The sequence below is a fragment of the Pyrus communis genome, chromosome 2 (genome assembly GCF_963583255.1).
Source record: "Pyrus communis chromosome 2, drPyrComm1.1, whole genome shotgun sequence".
Taxonomy (NCBI): Eukaryota; Viridiplantae; Streptophyta; class Magnoliopsida; order Rosales; family Rosaceae; genus Pyrus; species Pyrus communis.
The window spans coordinates 1,278,331-1,302,266 of NC_084804.1; the positions used below are offsets into that span (position 1 = coordinate 1,278,331).

Here is a 23,936-nt window from a genome sequence, read left to right on the forward strand (position 1 = left end):
CTTTTTTCAATTGTACTTGTCGGATTCCCACTCCAAATTGTAATTAAATTGTAAAAAGAAACTTAATTCTTTCCTAATACAATTTTAAACAAAATAGGATACTAAAGTCGACGAGCTAACTTTCGAACAATTCTTACCCATGCTAATACTGTACATGTGTGCATGAAGATGAGAGAGAGAACGAGTGAAGGCAATGCAAAATAGTGGACCAAATATTGAAGAGGAAAATTTAAAAAAGGGAATGGGTCACGCACGCTGCAGCATCAGGTCAGCCAATAAACCAAGTCCAGTCAATATTTCCAAATCTGACCCCTTCTTCCCTTTTCAGTTTTCAGCTCTCCTGCATATAAATACCCGCCACATCCCACCCTCTTCTTCCATTCCCAACCCCTCTCCTCCTACTACTCCAAACTGAAAACCCACCTGAGATCCTCTGCTCTCGACACTCTTAACAAAACACAGCATCCCAACCAATCAAATGGCTTCCCTCCAAACTTCATCTCCTGTCTTCTCTTCTCCCTCACGCCGTTCTTCCTCAAACAGAACCATAAATGCCGCCATTCATGTCCGCAAGCTCCCAAGAGTCCGCTTCGCTGACCTGAAACCAACCACGAAGCTCGTCCTTGAAGGCCTCCAGTTGAAGGAACAAGTTCTGAAACACGAAAACACGGATTTGTATGGCAACAATCACTCTGCAGCAGCAGCAGCAGCTCCTACAGCTTCCACAACTCAGCTCTACGCGCTCTTAGAGGCGGTGGCGGACAGAGTGGAGATGCACGCAAACATCGGCGAGCAGCGCAATAACTGGAACGCACTCTTACTTAGCTCTGTCAACATGATCACTCTCTCCGCTTCCCTAATGGCCGGAGTTAATGCAGCTGCTGGAACGTCCGTTTTGGCATTGAACATTTCATCGGCTATTTTGTTTTCCGCAGCTACCGGAATGCTGCTTATCATGAACAAGATCCAGCCTTCGCAGCTCGCCGAGGAGCAGCGCAATGCTACGAGGTTGTTCAGGCAGCTCCAGAGCGAAATTGAGACGGTGTTTGCTCTTCGTGATCCTACTGAGAAAGATGTGAAGGAGACAATGGAGAAGGTTTTGGCTCTTGACAAAGCTTACCCACTTCCGTTGCTCGGTGCCATGCTCGAAAAATTCCCCAAAAAATTTGAGCCGGCCGTTTGGTGGCCTAGAAATGTTGTTCAATCTCAAAATCCAAGGAAACCGAAATCCCAGATGGGAAATAATGTGAATGGATGGAGTGAAGAACTTGAAAGCGAAATGAGAGAAATTATTCAAGTTGTGAAGAACAAGGACATTGAAGACTATGAGAGATTAGGAAGCTTGGCATTAAAGACCAACAAGATTTTGGCAGTTTCGGGCCCTGTGCTTACTGGGATCGCGGCTGTTGGATCCGCTTTTGTAGGCCATGGATCAGCCACTGCCGCGGTTGCAGCAGTGGCTGCAGGCTCTTTGGCTAGCGCAGTGAATGCTTTTCAGCATGGCGGGCAAGTAGGGATGGTGTTTGAGATGTATAGGAACTGCGCCGGCTTCTTCAACAGGTTGGAGGATTCAATTGAAGCAACACTTGGAGAACAAGACTGGGAGAAGAGAGAAAATGGGGTGGTTTTTGCAATGAAGGTTGCAATGCGGTTGGGAAGAAGCTTGGAGCAGCTCAGAGAACTTGCATCGAAATCAGCTTTGTATCGTTTGAACGGAGAACCCATAGACGAATTCGGTTGCAAGCTTTTCTAATTAGTTCATCAGATTTTGTACAAACATAACAAAAGGGAAAAATTCTTTGATTCTTTTAGTTACTTGTAGAATCTAGCAATTCATTTGATTCTTTGTACGATGATGTAACATAAAAAATTTATTGTTAGCACTCAAATTTTGCACACTAAAATTTGTTTCTTTCGTCGAATTAAGCTTTGCTTAGCGTAAAACAACTGCGGTTTGCGCTTAGTTAGTATTTATTGAAAACAAAATTTTATGCCCTTGTTTAGAGAGGGAGTTATGAGTTTAGTAGTTGAACAAAATAAAGCTATTTGCAGCCCCGTTAAATATTTCAATGAAATGCCAGTTCGTACCAAAAATATATTACAAAGATCTGAACCGTATATGTTTTAAGTTTTCCCTCAAAGATCAAGTCTACCAAAAATTACTCAAATATGAAATCATGTGACCACATGACCGTTGGGTTTTGGATTTTTTATAGAAATTAGTTCTTCAATTTTCTTCACTACAAACGAATGTTTTAATAATTTTGAATTTGTCTATTTTGTTCCAATAATGATCTATAAATGATGTTCTAAAAGATAGACGGTACAACTTGTTAATACATATTGTAGAGTAGGCCCTACAAAAATACCATGCAGGTGAATAGAGACAGAAAGAGTCAAAGACCACTTCAATTTAGAGGTCGAAAACTTGTAAGTTGGACTTTAGATTATTAAACCAAGTTGTTAAATAGAGTACAACGCAAGTAAGCGTATCCTCTAATCACTATACGTTAACGGTGAACACAGGTAATCTTTTGGTTTACTCCTTTTATGTTTGTGTTAATTAATCAGCATGCAAAACACTATAAAAACGAGAAACGGTATGTCATTTTACTAAATATTTAATTATCAAAATGCCTGCTAAACTATCACGATCGTATCTCTTTACCATATGTCTTTGCAACCGTATCACTTTATCTAATATTATTTTGTATCTCACATAACACCAGTTTGCAAAATTTGTCAAGTAACGAATAACTTTTGCTCCACGATATGGCATGATATTAATAATATGAATGACATTTTGATGATATATTTAGTATCTCATATTAATAAAAAAAATTAATTAGTTAACACACGGAGTTGATGAACTACGGTAATGTGAAGTTTAGAGGGAAAAAGTGATACAGCTGCAAAAGGAGAAGATGAAGCCATACTTTTGAAATACTTGATGGTGCATTTTGATAGTTAAGCATTTTACTAAGGTCATGTTGATTGAGCAGTGTTAATCGTATTGTTTTAGTCGTGTCCACCTCAAGGTTTATATATAAGTTTTCAGTTGTGTAATGTATGTTGTATGAAATTTTTGTCAGAATTTTGACTCTCCTCTTGATTTTGTTCTTTGATGTATCCGGCAATAGATTAAACTTAGCAAATTAGAGAATAACTTGAAATACACAAGATTTATATTGGTTAAGCAGAACTTTTGCTTACTTTCAGCTGTAATTTCTCTTAGTACCAAAATCACGGCTTCTTTGATTAATAATAAAGCATACATCACTTTTGCAAACCCTACACTAATCCCTCTTCTCTCGACTGTCTCAGGCTTTTCTCTCTCTTATTTCTAGCCTTGCCGCAGCCTATTTATAAGTATAGGGTGTGGTTTACATGCCTACTTCTTGTTAAGTTTCCTATTCTACGTGGGATAGGAAAATACACTTTTTTTCCTTTTTCCAATTGTACTTCTCTGATTCCCGCTCTAAATTGTAAAAAAAAAACTTAATTCTTTCCCAATACAATTTTAAACAAAATAGGATACTAACGTTGACGAGCTAAATTTCGAAGAATTCTTACCCATGCTAATACCCTGCATGTGTGCATGGGGACGAGAGAGAGAGAGAACGAGTGAAGGCAATGCAAAATAGTGGACCAAATATTGAAGAGGAAAATTAAAAATAAGGGAATGGGTCACGCAGCACGCTGCAGCATCAGGTCAGCCAATAAACCAAGTCCAGTCAATATTTCCAAATCTGACCTCTTCTTCCCTTTTCAGTTTTCAGCTCTCCTGCATATAAATACCCACCACATCCCACCCTCTTCTTCCATTCCCAACCCCTCTCCTCCTACTACTCCAAACTGAAAACCCACCAGAGATCCTCTGCTCTCGACACTCTTAACAAAACACAGCACCCCAACCAATCAAATGGCTTCCCTCCAAACTTCATCTCCTGTCTTCTCTTCTCCCTCACGTCGTTCTTCCCCAAACAGAACCATAAATGCCGCCATTCATGTCCGCAAGCTCCCAAGAGTCCGCTTCGCTGACCTGAAACCAACCACGAAGCTCGTCCTTGAAGGCCTCCAGTTGAAGGAACAAGTTCTGAAACACGAAAACACCGATTTGTATGGCAACAATCACTCTGCAGCAGCAGCAGCTCCTAAAGCTTCCACAACTCAGCTCTACGCGCTCTTAGAGGCGGTGGCGGACAGAGTGGAGATGCACGCAAACATCGGCGAGCAGCGCAATAACTGGAACGCACTCTTACTTAGCTCTATCAACATGATCACTCTCTCCGCTTCCCTAATGGCCGGAGTTAATGCAGCTGCTGGAACGTCCGTTTTGGCATTGAACATTTCATCGGCTATTTTGTTTTCCGCAGCTACCGGAATGCTGCTTATCATGAACAAGATCCAGCCTTCGCAGCTCGCCGAGGAGCAGCGCAATGCTACGAGGTTGTTCAGGCAGCTCCAGAGCGAAATTGAGACGGTGTTTGCTCTTCGTGATCCTACTGAGAAAGATGTGAAGGAGACAATGGAGAAGGTTTTGGCTCTTGACAAAGCTTACCCACTTCCGTTGCTCGGTGCCATGCTCGAAATATTCCCCAAAAAATTTGAGCCGGCCGTTTGGTGGCCTAGAAATGTTGTTCAATCTCAAAATCCAAGGAAACCGAAATCCCAGATGGGAAATAATGTGAATGGATGGAGTGAAGAACTTGAAAGCGAAATGAGAGAAATTATTCAAGTTGTGAAGAACAAGGACATTGAAGACTATGAGAGATTAGGAAGCTTGGCATTAAAGACCAACAAGATTTTGGCAGTTTCGGGCCCTGTGCTTACTGGGATCGCGGCTGTTGGATCCGCTTTTGTAGGCCATGGATCAGCCACTGCCGCGGTTGCAGCAGTGGCTGCAGGCTCTTTGGCTAGCGCAGTGAATGCTTTTCAGCATGGCGGGCAAGTAGGGATGGTGTTTGAGATGTATAGGAACTGCGCCGGCTTCTTCAACAGGTTGGAGGATTCAATTGAAGCAACACTTGGAGAACAAGACTGGGAGAAGAGAGAAAATGGGGTGGTTTTTGAAATGAAGGTTGCAATGCGGTTGGGAAGAAGCTTGGAGCAGCTCAGAGAACTTGCATCGAAATCAGCTTTGTGTCGTTCGAACGGAGAACCCATAGACGAATTTGGTTGCAAGCTTTTCTAATTAGTTCATCAGATTTTGTACAAACATAACAAAAGGAAAAAATTCTTTGATTCTTTTAGTTACTTGTAGAATCTAGCAATTCATTTGATTCTTTGTACGATGATGTAACATAAAAAATTTTGTGTTAGCACTCAAATTTTGCACACTATAATTTGTTTCTTTCATCGAATTAAGCTTTATTTAGCGTTAAAACAACTGAGGTTTGTTCTTAATGAGTATTATTGAAAACAAAATTTTATGTCCTTGTTGAGAGAGGGAGTTCTGAGTTTAGTAGTTGAACAACATAAAGCTGTTTGCAGCCTAGTTGAGTATTTTTATGACCATACTTCCCAGAAATGGTCTAGATTAGACGGCTCAGATTCACCTAAAATGTTGACTTTGAAGCTCTGTCTTACCTTGAATGCTTGGTGAGCTACATTGTGGTCAATGTATTTTGTAGGTACGAAGGGCAGTCATGTTTCATATTTTGACACTCTGGTTTAGCTGTGAAACTAACAGTAAAACATCATCTACATCGGTAAGAAACAGTAACAGTAAAAGATCATCCATAAGCAAGTAGCATTGACAGAAACAAGTTTTATCAAGAAATCGAAGGCGAAACTGATTAGAAACCCGATGATGATGTCGCGCGCTTGAATTATGATGGCTTGTAGTATTTTGTAGGTACGAAAGGCATTTTCGTGACAGCTCCATCGTAGGCCTTTCCTCGGACAATAATCTTAACTTTGGTTCCGGCCTTGTGTGATCCAGACTTCACGTACCCCATCGCTATGTTTTTCTTCAGGCAGGGGCTAAATCCTCCACTTGTGACTTCCCCAATGGTTTCACCTTTCTCGTTTTGAATCTCGCTGTGGCTTCTAGCAGGCGGGCCTGAAGAGATGAAACCAGCACGCCGGATTTTAGGACCTTCCTCAAGTTGCTTGAGTATTACCTCAGCACCAAGAAAGCCGCCTTCTGCCCTTCTTCTCTTCCCTATAGCCCATGTGAGTCCAGCCTCCACAGGTGTTGTGTGTTGCTCCATATCATTGCCGTATAAACACAACCCAGCTTCCAGTCGGAGACTGTCGCGAGCACCCAGACCTGTCAGCCTCACCTTCCCCTCGGATTTCTCCAAGATTGCTTTGGCAAGATCTACTGCATTCTCATCAGGAACCGAGATTTCAAATCCATCTTCACCGGTGTACCTAAAATTCTCAGTGAACAGTACAATCAAATGTCAATCACAGCTCACTCAATAAGACAGTAGAAATGCCAAATTCTTATATCACCAAAGAAAGGCACATAACAGAATAAAATTGCTTCACTTGTCATCTTCAATCCTTTTATTAGTAATTACGTGGGGGAAGAGAAATGACTAACTAAAGTCTGAGCACTTGCAAAGAACCTTAAATTGGTATAAACCAAGGGTCATCAGCCGAATTCTCAGATGGAAAACTATAATCCCCACACCGTCGAAAGTAATTTGCTCGCTTTGGAAAAGACCACAAAAGAGATGGGGGAAACGTACCCAGTCCTTGTGAGAAAGCAGTGTGCACCATTGATATCCAAAATTCGGAACTCTCCAAAATATAACTTGCTCAAATCCTCTTTTGTCAAGTGTTGAAGAGTTGGGGCAGCAAGAGGACCCTGCTCGAAAAATCAGAAAACTCTTAGTGCATTGTTACTATGAGAAACATTAATCAGCTATTGAAGCAAAATCAAACTGTGTCCAAATGTGAACCTACTTCACTATCGTAACTGCAGCAGTTTTAACTAATCGAATTATTTGTCAAATCAACATAAATAAGTTTCAACTGAACCACAAAACCTACCTTCTAATTGCTGTACTTAGCTTAAATTTCTTTTAAACTGGATTTTTTATTGTAAGAGGAAAAAAGCAGCAATTGAATCAGACGATTCCAAACTCAAATGCAATTGAATAAGACAAATTTCAAATATGCAACACCGCAATCATACACGCCAGTTCTATCAAATGAGCAAGAGAATATTTAAAAAACACGAGTATATGGCAGATTCGGTACAATAACAATATGAATCAACAAAGACGAGTAAATATTTGATCAAAGGATTCACCTGGAGAGCTAGAAGAGATCTCTCATCATGGATGTGCCATGAGACATCTCCGCCTTTAGCCTTGAATGCCTTCATATGCTCTTCAATGTGAGCAAGATCTTTATCCCTACATCCAGCATTCACCACCAGGTATATGTGGTCATCGGTAACCTTGGTAATCACAGAATCATCAATTGCCCCTCCCTTCTCGTTTGTAAAGACAGTGAGTGTCCCCGTTCCAGGGGCAAGCGAAGCAACATCCGCAATGACAAGCTTTTCAAGGAATGGAATGGAGTCCTTCCCCTTAAGGCTAAGCCCACACATATGCGAGACATCAAACAGACTACCATTCTGCCTGCAGTTTATAGTGGAGTCGATGATCGAGTCCTTATACTGAATAGGCATTCCCCATCCAGCGAAAGGCACCATCTTTCCGCCATTTGCAATGTGGAAGTCATAGAGGACTGTCTTTTTGAGTTCAGCTTCTGAGGCAAAGTATCGACGAGCTACAGCCTTCTTATCACCCTGAGCAATACGCCGGGTGATTGACTGGCCAAGTTGCCACAAACCCGCTCCTCTCATCTTAGCAGAAATATCTGAGACACATAATCAATCATACTGACTTTTAGGTTCATGTTACAAAATCGAGATAGGTCTGCTATACTAGAAATGACACGCCTCTATAACTTGTCCTACAAACAAAGCATATTCTAAATGGGCACCAAACGATTCAAGCCAAACCTCCATATCTCAAAAACAACAATAATCAATACACGGTAGGGCGTCATGAGTTGCCGTGAGGAAGAAACCAACGAGTGATAAATCGATCAAAAATGTTGCATTGCATTGCAATTCATACAGTTTTGTTAGTGTGGTTGCATCGAGACATTCCCCTTAAGCACCAAAATTTTGAACTTTGAGGTCGAAAGTCATCCAAATGGTATAAAAACACAGAGGAATTCATCAAGCAGGTCTCTTTACAATACAATTTTCACACTTTGCATATGAGAATCCACCAAATCAACATAACAAGTTTTAAACCACTGAAAGAATGCTACAAATCAATCAGAACCTCTTTCAAGAACAATAAAACAAATTGAATATTAAGCCATTGGGATCTCAAATATCAGAACCATCAAAGAGAAAGCAAACCAACCACACAGATCTCCTAATCTCACATCATCTAATCTAGAGAGAGAGAGAGAGAGAGAGAGAGATAGATGCATTAAAAATAATATTCCCAGAAAAACATACCCAATGAGATGCAATTACAGAACAAGGAGAGAAAAAGAATAAAAAAACTCACATGCTGAGATGGCTTGTCTTCTCTGTTATCTGTTCTTTCAAAAACAAGCAAATCTGAGACTGAGAGCCCAAATGAGCATCTGCAAACTCAGAACAAAGGTGGCGTTTTTATATTTCTGAGTCCAAGTACGAGACAGTCGCAGAGACAGATAAATTAAAAAAAGAAGGAAAAAGGAAAAAAGAAAAGGGTTGGTGGGTATGTAGTGGGTGGAGGAGGGTTCTCCCCTTCCTAATCGATAGAGCACCCCATCGCCAGTCAGTGAGTGGTGATGGCACAACTTGACAAAATAATCCCAATCCCCTCTATCCTATGATCATATCGCTTTCTTCACTCCACTCTTTCAACACAAGGACTTGTGCGTCGGATTGGATTCGGGTTTTCTCCTCTATTCACTAGATTTTACAAAATAAGTCACGAGGTTTTAATTTTCTTCAAGTGCACTATGATTTAAAATCGTATCAATTTATGGTTTTTTTTTAGTTAACCGTGTGATTCAACATTAAATTGATGATGTTGTAGATATGCGAATTGGTTCTAGGTTACGTAGAATCTACAATTGCACAACTAAGACAAACTAAGGGACTATTTGTCGTTTGGGACTAATAATGCATTTTGAAGAGAAATTGAAGCTCGATGATAACTAGTTTTGTTTCCAAGTAGTACTATTGTGATTTCCACACCAATACATAAATGAGTCATACACTAGTCGTGCTATCAATTTAATAAGAATCACAAAAACATACAGTTATACAAATCGTAGACATGAAGGATGGGGATGATTCAGATGAAGGACGGACAATAATAAAACCTCATGGGACATTTTGACTTTCTAATACAAGTGAGCCTCGTATACAATAATAACATGATCCACCTATATTAGAGTGTCAACAAGTGTGTCAGTTTTGTGTATTTAAATAGAATTATTGTTATACTCTAGCAAAAAAAAAATAATCTCCTTGCAATAAGAAAATGATTTATTCACACTTTTTTAATTAATGCATATTTTATTTTTTAACCACTAGATTTAACGAATAAAAAAAGAATAAATGATGATAAATAAGGAAAAAAAAGTGTGCATATTACTCTCCATACAAGATTTGGACCATTCCAATCTTACATAGAGCACAAAAGCATGAGGCTTACTGGGCTCATAGATTGCCCTGGCCCAATGTCCCCAACATTTCTACTCAAGATCCATCTAAATATTGCCATAGCAAAATAAAAAATTAAGAACAAAACAGGGGTAATTAATCAAAGATAGAGAAAATTCAAATTTGGTAACTTAAATTAATTATTCCATATCTAGTACACCAACCATATATGATGAGCACAAATTAAGCAACTAGTATTAATTAATTGATTCAGCTAGCTGCATGCATATATAGTGCTCAAGTCGATCCACCACCAGCTCCTTGCCCTTCAACCGCCCCCGCCCCCGCCCCCGCCCCAGCTGCAGCTCCATCCGCAGCTCCGGATTCAGCACCAGATGCAGCTCCGGTACCACTACCATAGCCTACTCCACTTCCGAACCCACTTCCGAACCCACATCCAAAACCACAAGCACCCACAAGCACCAACATGATGAAAACCCTCGCAGCAGCCATGATTTCAAGCTATTCCTAGGAGAGAAGTAATAAGCTAAAGATTTGTGTGTATTCGATTTGGGACATTTCCCTTCAGGTTGGGAGACTGAATTTATAGGTTGAAGAACAAGACTAGAGAAGATGAAGGTTGAAATTAGGGAGATCCTCTTCATGTACGTGAGTAACCTATATTTTCGGTTTACCAACAAATACAACCGCGCCCACGTATTGTTGGTGTGTTTGCATCAAAATGATGTTTTTTTTTTTTTCATTTCTAACCTCTGTTACCTCTATGTAGTTGAGAGAGGTTACTAAATTTGTATCCCTCGTGGTTTGAAAGTCAAATGTAAAATCACACCATCGACATGCATGTTTTGTGACGTTAATTTGTAATGAAATATTATAAGTCACGTTATTTGCACTTGGAGCTATTTTGTTAATCACTACACACTACAAGAAAAACTGACAACTACTGATATTGGTTGTACCAAATGAGGTGCATAAAAAGCATACAAGTGACTAAGTGTGACACGCCCCGACCCCGATATTCCCCGAATACCAGGATAAGCACGTGTTGGCCGACACCCGAGGGTGACGAAAGCCATTTATTAAGTGCAAATGCTGAAAATAAGGGATAAATAAGGTTTATAAATATAAAAGAATAATGAATATGCAAATAAGGACCGTGTTCAGAGCACACCTCTAATCTAGAACACTAGAAGAAAATAATATAAAATTGAATGAAACAAAGGAGTGGGTCCTACACCGAGAGAACTCGAAGATGCCGATGCGGAAGTGCCTGGACGTCGGGATTGTATGCCTCGATTCTAAGTCCTGAAGGGGGCGCAAAACAAACATGAGTGGACCAAGTTGATATATATAATAAAATAGTTATCAACATACTAACCTCAGGTTTTATGAAAACACAAATATAATGATAAACATAGGTTTTCCGAAACCTAGCATGTCGTGCAATATCTCAAATCATAATTCGCATAAATAATAAACACTAGTGAATGTCCGATATAACACTTCAGGCCCCATGCCGGCTCCCCGTCTCTGAGCAGACAGTCAGAGGAAAATGCACTTCAGGCCCCTTGCCGGCTCACCGTCTCTGAGCAGACAGTCAGAGGAAAACACACTTCAGACCCTATGCCAACACCAAACCGTCGCCCGGGACGGACCGGATCTATCCCTTCGTCCCGTAGCGGAAAGGACCACTAGGTAAGTACAAAACCAGTGAACATACATATATTGAAAATCAACTTCATAGTATAAAGTCATCCATCATCTATACTATAAAGAAGTGTTCTAAACATGTTCTAAATATCATATCGTCATCCATCAGATATTCTATAAGAACATGGGTTATAGGAAAAATAGTAATAATTCAAACTAGCATCAGTAAGCATGTTATCTCAAAACGTTTCATAAAACATAATCGTAAAGTCATGCTTTTCTGTGTATGCAATTCTACCATTAAAACATGCAATTTTAGAAGGGGTCCACTCACAGTACTTCGCCGTCGAAAAGCCACACCACTAGCGAAGACGGAAACGCCACAAATAATTGCCTCTAAGCACATAAATGGTACATTTAGTCAAACTCTACTCAAACGAATGAATTTGGGAAAACGGACATCGGAAATGGGTTCAGGACGTCGAAATTAGCCTAGAAGAGTTCCCGCACGAAAACTAAAAAAAGTCAACGGTCAAAGTCAACGTTGACCGTTGACCGATCAAAGTCAAAGTCAACTCTGACCGTTGACCGGGTCACGAGTCAACGGGTCGCGGGTTTTGGGTTAGGGTTTTGGGTTAGGTGTTAGGTGGGTTGGGTTTGGGTAAAAACAGAAAATGGGTTTGGGTTCTTGAACCTCACGGCCCAAGGCCTAATTAAAAAGGGGAAAAATGGGTTTGGGCTGCAACCAAGGCCCTAAGGCCTTTTGGGTTTTTAAAAGAAACAAAAATAAAAAAAAAGAAACGGTTGGGCTTTTGGGCTAAAACCCGAAACGGCCTAAGGCCCGTGGGGAAAAAAAGATGGCCCGAAGGCCTGGGTGCGCCGGATTCCAAGGAGGGAGAAGGCCGGTTTTCGGCCGGAGAATTCCCAAGCTCCGTTGGAGCTCAAAACTCAACCAAAACATGTCATTCAATATACCAAATTGAAGCCCCGAAGGTAAGGAATCGAAATATACCCTTGGTTCCTGTCATCGTGGTCGAAGTTGGCCGGAAAATAGCCTGGAAGCCACGGGTGTCCGCCGGAAACTGGGTAAGATTCAATTGAGCATAACTTCTTCAATACTCAATGAAATTGGGTGAAACAAAAAGGAAAGTTGTAGTACTCAGCGAGACGAAGAGATTGATACATCGCACGCCGGCCAAATCGCCGTGGTTTGGCCGGAAATTTCCTCGAAAGGGGCGGTGCTCGCCGGAAAACTGGGAAATGTCTCCGAGGTGGTTTCTTCATGGTTTGACGTCCAAAACACAACCACGGGGTTAGGAAAGAGCTATAGGTGTGGGCATGGGTGTGTATGTGTGTGTGTGTGTGTTCTTGTCGGAGGAAGGAGCACCGAGAGGGGAGGGATGGAGAAATCAGAGGAAGAAAGAGAGAAGAGAGAAGAGAGACTTTTCAGAAAAAAACAAAAGAAAGGGAAAGGGAACCGGGACACAAGACAGGGGGTGGGCCCCTTGGGCTCACCAATTAAGGTTCAAAAACAATTTTAAAAAGGAAGGTATCCCCCTAACTTAGTGAAAATACAAAAATAACTATTTTCTTCCGTAAATCCCGGAACGGGTTGTTACAATCTACCCCCCTTAAAAGAATTTCGTCCCGAAATTTAAAATCACAACTTAAACCAAAATGCTCGAAAATAGGAAGAAGAATATATGTATAAAGAGAATTCAAGTCAGAGTGGGTGCATCATAGAGAATATGCCACACCGTCGCGAGTGGGTTGCCAAATCCTCTGTCATGCCTCCAAGCTCTTACTTTCTTCCCCATCAGTGTAAAAGTAGAAATATACTTTAATAAGATATAAAGTTGAAAACATATATAGATGTAAGTTCAAAAATAAGTACGCAAAATACTAGAGCGTCAAAATAGTCAAAATAGATATGTACTAACATATAGGTCGAAAACTCGCGCTTAACTTAAAACTGAAAACGGAAATACTTCCCCCAAAACATTTGTAACGACAAAAACAAATAATTAAAGAAAAGGAAGTTAAAATACTTACATTGAAAATCAAAACTGAACTCAAAACTGAAAAATGAGAGTGGGTCTCGCCTAAGCATACGAACGTCACGTACTCCGAGAATAGATGTGTCTTTGGGTCAAGTCCTAACAATAGTGAATCCGTACCAACTGCTGAAGACGAATCTTCCTGCCCACTTGCTTAACGAACCCAACGAATAAGTTTTCAATACCACAGTCGGCCGCCCGTGATATCGATCACACATTCGTTGTCTCGATAAGCAAGCAGTAATTTGCTGAGGGTGCATAATTTCACGCGTCGTAAATTCCATCTTTCGAATACCAGTTCACAATACTCCTCAACTAACCAGTATTGCCTGTAGAACTCTCGTACCATGCCGCAAAAATGGCGTACTCAAACCGATCAAAACAGAAACTGTCGTCATAAAACTCTATCTAGTATCAAGCATCTTATCTTCCTCAATTCTTCCAAATGCGACCAACTACTCCAGTGTTTTGCCAACAAAGAACCCATTTGAAAACTGTACTTTGGGATTCAAAGGAAGTGACTATCCTGTTAATAGTAGACTCCAAAGCTCGAGCCAAGCAACTAGAAAACGAGAAGTCACCTTTCCCAACAAGCGGTATCTCTTGGGAATCATTGTAGTGCTCAAACCACCTCTCCAATTTTGCTTGGTTGCAGATTTCTAGTAAAACAAGGTCAACGTTGATGGAAAGAAGGACTCTCAAGTGATCAACCTAAAAATAAATGAGAGTACACACCTTTCGAGAGAAGTGTAAAGATTTTCCGATTCTCACCTCGACCACGCTGAGGTGCCAACCCAGAGTACACTAAACAGATCTGCTAGAAGTGTTTCAATAACCACGTACTCACAACAAAAGAGCCTTAGAGTGAAACAGTGAAAAGATAAGTTGAGATGACACATAACATTGGAAAAGAACCGATGTGATGCCTATGAATTATAGTAAGATGGTGATACAATCCGCTGACCTTCTGTACTCAAACCTTCATCCAACTCTTACTAAAAGATCGCACAAACATCACGCCCACGTGCTCACAAACCGAAGGATCCTGGTGTCAAGGTAGTGGAAAGCTACGTTGAGGCGAACACATCACATCATCGAAAAGGTCTACCAAAGTACGATATGATGGTTATGAATTGTAGCAAGATAATGAGTGGTGACCATTCAATTCAGCGTGAAGATAATGATGCAATCTGCTGCTCACTTGCACCACAATCTTCACCAGCCTCTTACCACAAGACAACTCCCACCTCACACCCACAAGACAAATTTCAAATATGCAACACCGCAATCATACACGCCAGTTCTATCAAATGAGCAAGAGAATATTTAAAAAACACGAATATATGGCAGATTCGGTACAATAACAATATGAATCAACAAGGACGAGTAAATATTTGATCAAAGGATTCACCTGGAGAGCTAGAAGAGATCTCTCATCATGGATGTGCCATGAGACATCTCTGCCTTTAGCCTTGAATGCCTTCATATGCTCTTCAATGTGAGCAAGATCTTTATCCCTACATCCAGCATTCACCACCAGGTATATGTGGTCATCGGTAACCTTGGTAATCACAGAGTCATCAATTGCCCCTCCCTTCTCGTTTGTAAAGACAGTGAGTGTCCCCGTTCCAGGGGCAAGCGAAGCAACATCCGCAATGACAAGCTTTTCAAGGAATGGAATGGAGTCCTTCCCCTTAAGGCTAAGCCCACACATATGCGAGACATCAAACAGACTACCATTCTGCCTGCAGTTTATAGTGGAGTCGATGATCGAGTCCTTATACTGAATAGGCATTCCCCATCCAGCGAAAGGCACCATCTTTCCGCCATTTGCAATGTGGAAGTCATAGAGGACTGTCTTTTTGAGTTCAGCTTCTGAGGCAAAGTATCGACGAGCTACAGCCTTCTTATCACCCTGAGCAATACGCCGGGTGATTGACTGGCCAAGTTGCCACAAACCCGCTCCTCTCATCTTAGCAGAAATATCTGAGACACATAATCAATCATACTGACTTTTAGGTTCATGTTACAAAATCGAGATAGGTCTGCTATACTAGAAATGACACGCCTCTATAACTTGTCCTACAAACAAAGCATATTCTAAATGGGCACCAAACGATTCAAGCCAAACCTCCATATCTCAAAAACAACAATAATCAATACACGGTAGGGCGTCATGAGTTGCCGTGAGGAAGAAACCAACGAGAGATAAATCGATCAAAAATGTTGCATTGCATTGCAATTCATACAGTTTTGTTAGTGTGGTTGCATCGAGACATTCCCCTTAAGCACCAAAATTTTGAACTTTGAGGTCGAAAGTCATCCAAATGGTATAAAAACACAGAGGAATTCATCAAGCAGGTCTCTTTACAATACAATTTTCACACTTTGCATATGAGAATCCACCAAATCAACATAACAAGTTTTAAACCACTGAAAGAATGCTACAAATCAATCAGAACCTCTTTCAAGAACAATCAAACAAATTGAATATTAAGCCATTGGGATCTCAAATATCAGAACCATCAAAGAGAAAGCAAACCAACCACACAGATCTCCTAATCTCACATCATCTAATCTAGAGAGAGAGAGAGAGAGAGAGAGAGAGAGATGCATTAAAAATAATATTCCCAGAAAAACATACCCAATGAGATGCAATTACAGAACAAGGAGAAAAAAAAGAATAAGAAACTCACATGCTGAGATGGGCTGTCTTCTCTGTTATCTGTTCTTTCAAAAACAAGCAAATCTGAGACTGAGAGCCCAAATGAGCATCTGCAAACTCAGAACAAAGGTGGCGTTTTTATATTTCTGAGTCAGTCGCAGAGACAGTCGCAGAGACAGATAAATTAAAAAAAGAAGGAAAAAGGAAAAAAGAAAAGGGTTGGTGGGTATGTAGTGGGTGGAGGAGGGTTCTCCCCATCCTAATCGATAGAGCACCCCATCGCCAGTCAGTGAGTGGTGATGGCACAACTTGACAAAATAACCCCAATCCCCTCTATCCTATGATCATATCGCTTTCTTCACTCCACTCTTTCAACACAAGGACTTGTGCGTCGGATTGGATTCGGGTTTTCTCCTCTATTCACGAGATTTTACAAAATGAGTTACGAAATTTTAATTTTCTTCAAGTGCACTTTGATTTAAAATCGTATCAATTTATGGTTTTTTTTTAGTTAACCGTGTGATTCAACATTAAATTGATGATGTTGTATATATACGAATTGGTTCTAGGTTACGTAGAATCTACAATTGCACAACTAAGGCAAACTAAGGGACTATTTGTCGTTTGGGACTAATAATGCATTTTGAAGAGAAGTTGAAGCTCGATGATAACTAGTTTTGTTTCCAGGTAGTACTATTGTGATTTCCACACCAATACATAACTGATTCACACGCTAGTCGTGCTATCAATTTAATAAGAATCACAAAAACATACAGTTATACAAATCGTAGACATGAAGGATGGGGATGATTCAGATGAAGGACGGACAATAATAAAACCTCATGGGACATTTTGACTTTCTAATACAAGTGAGCCTCATATACAATAATAACATGGTCCACCTATATTAGAGTGTCAACAAGTGTGTCAGTTTTGTGTATTTAAATAGAATTATTGTTATACTCTGGCAAAAAAAAATAATCTCTTTGCAATAAGAAAATGATTTATTCACACTTTTTTTAATTAATGCATATTTTATTTTTTAACCACTAGATTTAACGAATAAAAAAAGAACAAATGATGATAAATAAGGAAAAAAAAGTGTAGAAAAGATGAAAAAAAAAAAGAGTGCATATTACTCTCCATACAAGATTTGGACCATTCCAATCTTACATAGAGCACAAAAGCATGAGGCTTACTGGGCTCATAGATTGCCCTGGCCCAATGTCCCCAACATTTCTACTCAAGATCCATCTAAATATTGCCATAGCAAAATAAAAAATTAAGAACAAAACAGGGGTAATTAATCAAAGATAGAGAAAATTCAAATTTGGTAACTTAAATTAATTATTCCATATCTAGTGCACCAACCATATATGATGAGCTCAAGTCGATCCACCACCAGCTCCGTGCCCTTCAACCGCCCCCGCCCCCGCCCCCGCCCCAGCTGCAGCTCCATCCGCAGCTCCAGTTGCAGCTCCGGATTCAGCACCAGATGCAGCTCCGGTACCACTACCATAGACTACTCCACTTACTAACCCACTTCTGAACCCACATCCAAAACCACAAGCACCCACAAGCACCAACATGATGAAAACCTTCGCAGCAGCCATGATTTCAAGCTATTCCTAGGAGAGAAGTAATAAGCTAAAGATTTGTGTGTATTCGATTTGGGACATTTCCCTTCAGGTTGGGAGACTGAATTTATAGGTTGAAGAACAAGACTAGAGAAGATGAAGGTTGAAATTAGGGAGATCCTCTTCATGTACGTGAGTAACCTATATTTTCGGTTTACCAACAAATACAACCGCCCCCACGTATTGTTGGTGTGTTTGCATCAAAATGATGTTTTTTTTTTTTCATTTCTAACCTCTGTTACCTCTATGTAGTTGAGAGAGGTTACTAAATTTGTATCCCTCGTGGTTTGAAAGTCAAATGTAAAATCACACCATCGACATGCATGTTTTGTGACATTAATTTGTAGTGAAATATTATAAGTCACGTTATTTGCACTTGGAGCTATTTTGTTAATCACTACACACTACAAGAAAAACTGACCACTACTGATATTGGTTGTACCAAATGAGGTGCATAAAAAGCATACAAGTGACTAAGTGGGTTATTAGCCACTCAGAGGCCTTTTACTCACTCCATTTTGTAGAGGTAAATGTTAGTGATAATGTCAATTTAAGGTATCCGGTCATTAATCTAATTGCACATGAAGCATATATTCGAGGAGAATATTGAAAAGAGGTACAAATTAAGTCTAGAGTCGCTTTTTTTTTTCCTTTCAAGTTTCGCACATTGTCTGCATAAAAATGTGCATGATGATTTTAAGTGTTAAGAGTGAGCTCAAGAGAGACATCATTAGCATCTGAATTTCCAGAGGCTTTGCTGAGCCTCAACAGTTCACGGGACGCTTTTGGTGATGACGAGTTGAGTGATAGAAACATTCTTGCATCATATTCACTTTCTGTACCGCGTAAATCTTCCAAATGTTTATGATTGCTCTCCTGAAAATTCATACACATGGAATGGAATATTAAAGGACTGTTCAGAGCCAGAATGTCATAGGAGAGAGGGAGAGAGAGAGAGAGAGAGTACTTGTCCAATATTATCACTGCATCTTTTGAGTAGATCATTGAATATGATGAAAGAATTTGGTTTCTGCTCGTATCTTTTAGTTGATACTTGATAGGGTACTAATGGCTTCGTCTCATCCTTCCTGTAAATATCATGAATGTAAATCTCACATAACTAATTAATAATGTCAATTAGGAGATAAAAAGAATTAATTAATTTACAATTACCATTTGGCCAGAGGGCTGGTGTTCTTGGTAGCAAGGTCTTCAATGTAACAAGTTTCATTGCTTTGGCAGGGTCCATAATTGTACATTTTTATCACCCCATCGTTCTTTTGGTGACAAACTGGTTGAGCAATATTGATTGGTTTTAAGTAGGTTGAGTTGTTAGAGTGCTCAGAGACCAGCAAAACACCATTCTTCTTTGCTGCCATAGCCGCTGCTGCACAAAATTTCAATTCAATTATTAGCTGGAGCTTAAAGAATGATAAAAACATTCATGATTACACAATTTTTAAATGAAAAGGAGAGAAGGAGAAAGAAAAACCAATAAACTCGTGTTGCAAATCAATTAGGTCTTCTTCAATTTTGAGAATAATCTCGAAGGAACCAAATATCATAGAAAAATCGTACAAATACATTATTCCTAGGAATTACAAATCAAGAGGAATTTTGAGCAAATCAACTATATATATTCACATCTAGTACAACATGTTGTACTTTTTTGTTGTTATACATATATAATACATGATGAAGGGAATATATATATATATATATATTGATCATATATTGTGCAATAAATTTAATGACCAAAATAATGATGAAAATTAGTCAAGAGTGAAGAGGAGAGAGGGCATGCATGTATGTACGTGTGTACCTTGTATGCCTTGCTCATGCTTCATACTCCTGTACATCTGTCCACGGTCACAAACCTCAACGTTAGAAAGAATAAAAAAAGAAATTCCAATGTAATTAAGGTGCTTGCTATGAAACTGCCTCTCATCTTTTCTTTGAGTGCTCTATTTCTTGTCAAAGTTTGGTCTGCTTGCTTAGTATCTGGTTTTGCATGTCATATGCTTTCATCAAGACATTGATAATTTTTTTGGGTACCCTTTGGTTTGTGGCTTTGGTATTCAGCTGGTGGGGCATGATTGGTGCTGGTGTTTATTTAATTTGGGCTCGTATTTATTTACGTTTTAGGGGTGAACTACAATCAGCCTCCTCTCTTATACGAGCAATCAAGCTCCAATTAATTGAGGTTACTTCTATCAATAATGTTTCCATGAAGAACTCTGTTGATGTGCTATGTATTCTTCGGTCAATTGTTGTGCATGGTCGTCCTACTAAGGCTTCTCGTACGGTTGAGTTAGTATGGAGTCCTCCTTCCTTGAGTCCTCCTTCCTCTTCCTGGGTTAAGGTGTATATAAATGGTGCGACTAGGAGCTCCTGGCTTGGCTGGTATTTTTGGAGATCACAAAGGACTTTCTCTTGGTTGTTTTGCGAGTTCGCTTAGGTTAGCATCATCCTGGGAGGCTGAGTTGCATGCCGATATTCAAGCTGTCTCTTTTGCTTGGGACAAGGGTCGGTAAATTTTATGGATTGAATGTGATTCTTCTCTTATAGTTCATTTTCTTTCGACTCGAGAGTTGATGATGTGCCTTGGTCATTCTGTGTTCAATGGCATAATTGTAAGGTGCTTTTATTTTGTATGCGAATCCGATTTTCTCATAATTATGGAGAAGGGATCAAGTGGCGGATTACTTAGCTAATTATAGAGTTGATCATCCAGGTAATTTTGGTGAGACTTTTGTTCTCCTTGTGTTGCTGCTCCTTATCTTCATAATCTATCTCAACTTCCTGTTATAGGTTAGTTGATACTGAGCTTTGTTTTTCTATGAGGGGAGGAGGTATTAGCATTTTGCTTTGCGGTCTTGGACTTTGGTTCGAGGAATCTTTGTCCAGTTTTTCTTTTTCATTGATGTATTGATTTTTTTTTGCGGGTTTTGGCTTCGTCTCATGCTCGTATTTATTTATCATAGCTTTTTATTGTTTAATGAAATTATAGAGATAGGGGATGGGGTCGTTCTATCGGAAAGTTAGCTCTTTCTAATCGTTTTCGCTTTGAGTTGGAAAGAAGTAACCTACTTTGTAGTTGATGACTAATTCTTCGGGTCTTGGTTCTTTTTGACCGTTTGTATGAATTTAGAGAGTAAAACAAACTACTATGGTAGACCAATGACTAAATATTTTGTATGGTTCAACTCGCATAATCTATTATCATTCTTTTATACCAAAAACAAAAAGATAAAAAAACCCTATTCTACCCAATTAATTAATTGGAAATTTCCTCTTCAAAATAAATAAGTAGAAAACACCAAATTAACAAAGAGAGCTTTTTCTACGATTAATAAGATCTAGCCATCTCTTGAACCAAAAAAAAGGAAAAGATGTAGTTATCTAGCTAGATCGCAGATTACCTGAAGATGGCTTTTAACGTGCGATATAGTGAGGCCTTTCACATTCATGATCGGTAAAACCATCTTTGGAGTGGCTCCTGTAATTAATTGAACACAACCATAAATTTTTTTTAACAATTTGCTATGTGTGTGTGTGTGCGTGTGTGTGTGTGTGTGTGTGTGTGTGTATGTGTGTGTGTGTGTGCGTGTGTGTGTGCGCGCGCGCGCGTCTGTGCTGGGAGAAAAGCTAAAGTTACTTTGATCTCCTCCAAGCCTTTCAACTGCATGAACAAAACAGCGGTGAAGATCAGGCGTCCAACGAAGCCGAGGCATATTGGACCGAACATAAGGTCTCACCGGAACCGATGATGACGAGGATGATTTCAACAGGCTGCCGCTCATCTGACGATGACTGGGCGCGGCCGGAAAATGGTGGGGATAGCCGTGGACTACTAGCTGCTTCCCTAGAGCTGTGCTTCTCATAGGAGTGACACCAGCACCATCACCATCATCAAATGATGACGTGTAGGGTTTCTGATCACCATTGTCAACAGAAGAAGAGGGAGACCTCTTAAGAGATGAGGATCTCTGGTGATGGTGATCATCTCCTTCAACCCTCTTCATTGCCTGATCTTTCATGTTAGAGAGAGAGAGAGAGCTAGATATATACGAGATGGGGTCTGAGAGAATATATATGAATACAAAGATGATCAGTTGGACTCTGTTGCTGATATGTGTCTTCTAGTGGCAGCTTTTCTCTGGCTCAAGGAGACACTTCATTTTGTTTTTTGTCCTTGGAGTTTCAATTGGAAAAAGGAAAAAAAAATACTCCACAGAGAATTTCAGACTTTGTAGTCTAGCGCAGGTTGTGATTTTATGTTTCAAGGTGACTTCATGATTGGGTGAAAATGAAAGGTGAAATGTGAAAAATTATATATACTATAATTCAATCTTAAAGTTCTTGGTGATATAATTTTTTTCTTGACTAATCAACTACCTAGTTAACACATTCTCTGGGTCTTTTCTGTACTTTTAAACTTTGTAAAAAAAAAAAAAAAAGGGGAGCTAGGTTTCTGGAGCTGTGCCCAGCCCAGCAATATCTAACAACAGGAATGATTAAAAAGTTGAGTCAAGTCAATATATAATATAAATTTGTTCGACCAAAAAAAAAACATATATAAAAATATATGCACAATATGGTCTGGGAATCAGCTAAGCAAACGTCCGTTATAACAAGAGAAATAAATAGGGTTTGACAAGAAAACAAACGAATGGCAGACGTACGTTATAACTTCTACGTATGAATCTGATGGGTGACACATATTTGACATAAAAAAAATAAAATTAAAAAATGGGTGACATAAGCAATTGCATCTTCAAGGGAAACATACGAAAACAAAACCACCCAAAATTTTCAAACCTCTACTCACTCCTCACTCCTCACAGTCAAATTAGAGAAAATTTTGATGTTGTTGTTCGATTAGGGGTAATTCTTATGTATCGAGCAAGATTAATGTGAAGTTGAATAAAGTGAGAAAATTTTGATAAAATTTTGATAAGACTGACTGATTAAAGTAACTGTTATAATGGGGTAAGACTGGCATGAAGTTGAATAAAAAAAGAATAATTTATAAAATATATCATACCAATGACATGGTTGGCGTTCCTACACCAAATTATTCTTTGAGTCAAGTCCCCTCTCCTTAATTCCAGCCGAAAATGACTTTCACTCCTTCACAAATCACATAGTATTTTTTTCAACTAATTAATCAATGGATGACTCAAAGTCTCTCAATTCACACACACAAATCCCAAAAAGCACGGCATAGAAATAGATGAACACAAAATGAACAATAAGCTTGAGGGGAAAGTGATGGGGAGAAATATTATTGAAACGTAGACATGCTTCGCATGTCGGGTACTCGGGCATTGGTAGCTGGGGGACACGCTGGGGATGAAAACGTCATTTAATGGAGGTTATATGTAAGCACATCTGGATTGCATGCGGAGTGCAGTTAGGGTTGTGGAATTTGGATGGAATTATTTAAAAAAAAAAATAATCTTTAATTCATTAAATTTGAATTTATTTGTTTGGACACAGACAAAATGGCTGAACTAAAATTCATGACATGGATGGAACGTGGCCTCCATGGACACACTCGTTCAGTAACAGCATCCAAAAGAGAGAGAGGCGGTTTCAAATTTGGAAGAATATTCCCTCTCTCTCTCTCTGTCATCATAGTGTTTCTGTGGCAGTGGCATGCATTGGCATGGACGATAAGTGTTGTGTGACATCGTAAGCAATCAAAGTCATTTTTCTTCTTCTTTTTATAGGATATCGTCCAATGTCACTGAAGCTAGATGGACGAAATAAAAGAGTGTATTGGGTGTGTGTTGTGTGACCTTCTAATGCCACTAAAGTTCAAGGACGACAATAAAGTCAGCAATGGTTTACGTCATCGATTGGGTAGTCAAGAAATAACATTGAAAAAAATGAATGTAACAAAGATGAGAATGTTTCGTTGGATATGTGGGCACACGAGAAAGGACAAGATTAAAAACGAGGATATCCGAGGTAATGTAGGAGTGACCGCAATTGAAGATATTAATACGATGGTTTGGACATATGAAACAAAGATCTACAGATGCTAGTTAGAAAATGCGATTATGAAACAGAGGCTCAAGCCAAAGTTTGGGTAGGAAAAGACCTACGAAGACTTGGAAATAAACTTTAAGAAAGTACATGGAGTACTTGGACCTAACATAAGACTTGGTGCAAAATCGAGCACATTAATGTTTTAGAATTCATACAGCCGACTCCATGTAGTAGGACAATGCTTTATTGTTTTTTTTTGTTGTTTC

General features: G+C 39.5%; 5 protein-coding genes across 6 annotated transcripts; 2 read left to right on the forward strand and 3 right to left on the reverse strand.

Annotated features, from left to right (window-relative positions):
- The first annotated feature begins 400 nt into the window (after positions 1-400).
- Positions 401-1,802, forward strand: LOC137722520 (probable F-box protein At4g22030). Its single transcript, XM_068461546.1, has one exon. The coding sequence runs from the start codon at positions 479-481 to the stop codon at positions 1,751-1,753; it is 1,275 nt and encodes a 424-aa protein (XP_068317647.1). The 5' UTR covers positions 401-478; the 3' UTR covers positions 1,754-1,802.
- Positions 1,803-3,845: 2,043 nt separating this feature from the next.
- On the forward strand, positions 3,846-5,434 carry LOC137722529 (probable F-box protein At4g22030). The gene has a single exon (XM_068461558.1). It carries the CDS (start codon positions 3,923-3,925, stop codon positions 5,192-5,194), a length of 1,272 nt encoding a protein of 423 aa, XP_068317659.1. The 5' UTR covers positions 3,846-3,922; the 3' UTR covers positions 5,195-5,434.
- A 252-nt stretch (positions 5,435-5,686) lies between these two features.
- On the reverse strand, positions 5,687-8,840 carry LOC137725192 (aminomethyltransferase, mitochondrial). The gene is made up of 4 exons (XM_068463792.1): positions 8,553-8,840; positions 7,268-7,842; positions 6,702-6,820; positions 5,687-6,378 (listed from the first exon to the last, which is right to left on the reverse strand). The coding sequence occupies exons 2-4, from the start codon at positions 7,826-7,828 to the stop codon at positions 5,832-5,834; spliced, it is 1,227 nt and encodes a 408-aa protein (XP_068319893.1). The 5' UTR covers positions 7,829-7,842; positions 8,553-8,840; the 3' UTR covers positions 5,687-5,831.
- Positions 8,841-10,770: 1,930 nt separating this feature from the next.
- LOC137726470 (aminomethyltransferase, mitochondrial-like) lies at positions 10,771-16,254 on the reverse strand. Of its 2 annotated transcripts, none has more exons than XM_068465405.1 (3): positions 16,068-16,254; positions 14,783-15,357; positions 10,771-10,969 (listed from the first exon to the last, which is right to left on the reverse strand). In XM_068465405.1, the coding sequence occupies exons 2-3, from the start codon at positions 15,341-15,343 to the stop codon at positions 10,838-10,840; spliced, it is 693 nt and encodes a 230-aa protein (XP_068321506.1). In that variant the 5' UTR covers positions 15,344-15,357; positions 16,068-16,254; the 3' UTR covers positions 10,771-10,837. The 2 variants fall into 2 exon arrangements, with proteins under 2 accessions (XP_068321506.1, XP_068321507.1); XM_068465406.1 differs by lacking the exon at positions 10,771-10,969 and adding an exon at positions 14,257-14,674 and having other exon boundaries at positions 16,068-16,244.
- A 2,115-nt stretch (positions 16,255-18,369) lies between these two features.
- Positions 18,370-21,713, reverse strand: LOC137727122 (uncharacterized). Its single transcript, XM_068466057.1, has 5 exons — positions 21,332-21,713; positions 21,096-21,172; positions 18,847-19,094; positions 18,641-18,761; positions 18,370-18,549 (listed from the first exon to the last, which is right to left on the reverse strand). The coding sequence occupies exons 1-5, from the start codon at positions 21,711-21,713 to the stop codon at positions 18,370-18,372; spliced, it is 1,008 nt and encodes a 335-aa protein (XP_068322158.1).
- Between the last annotated feature and the right edge of the window lie 2,223 nt (positions 21,714-23,936).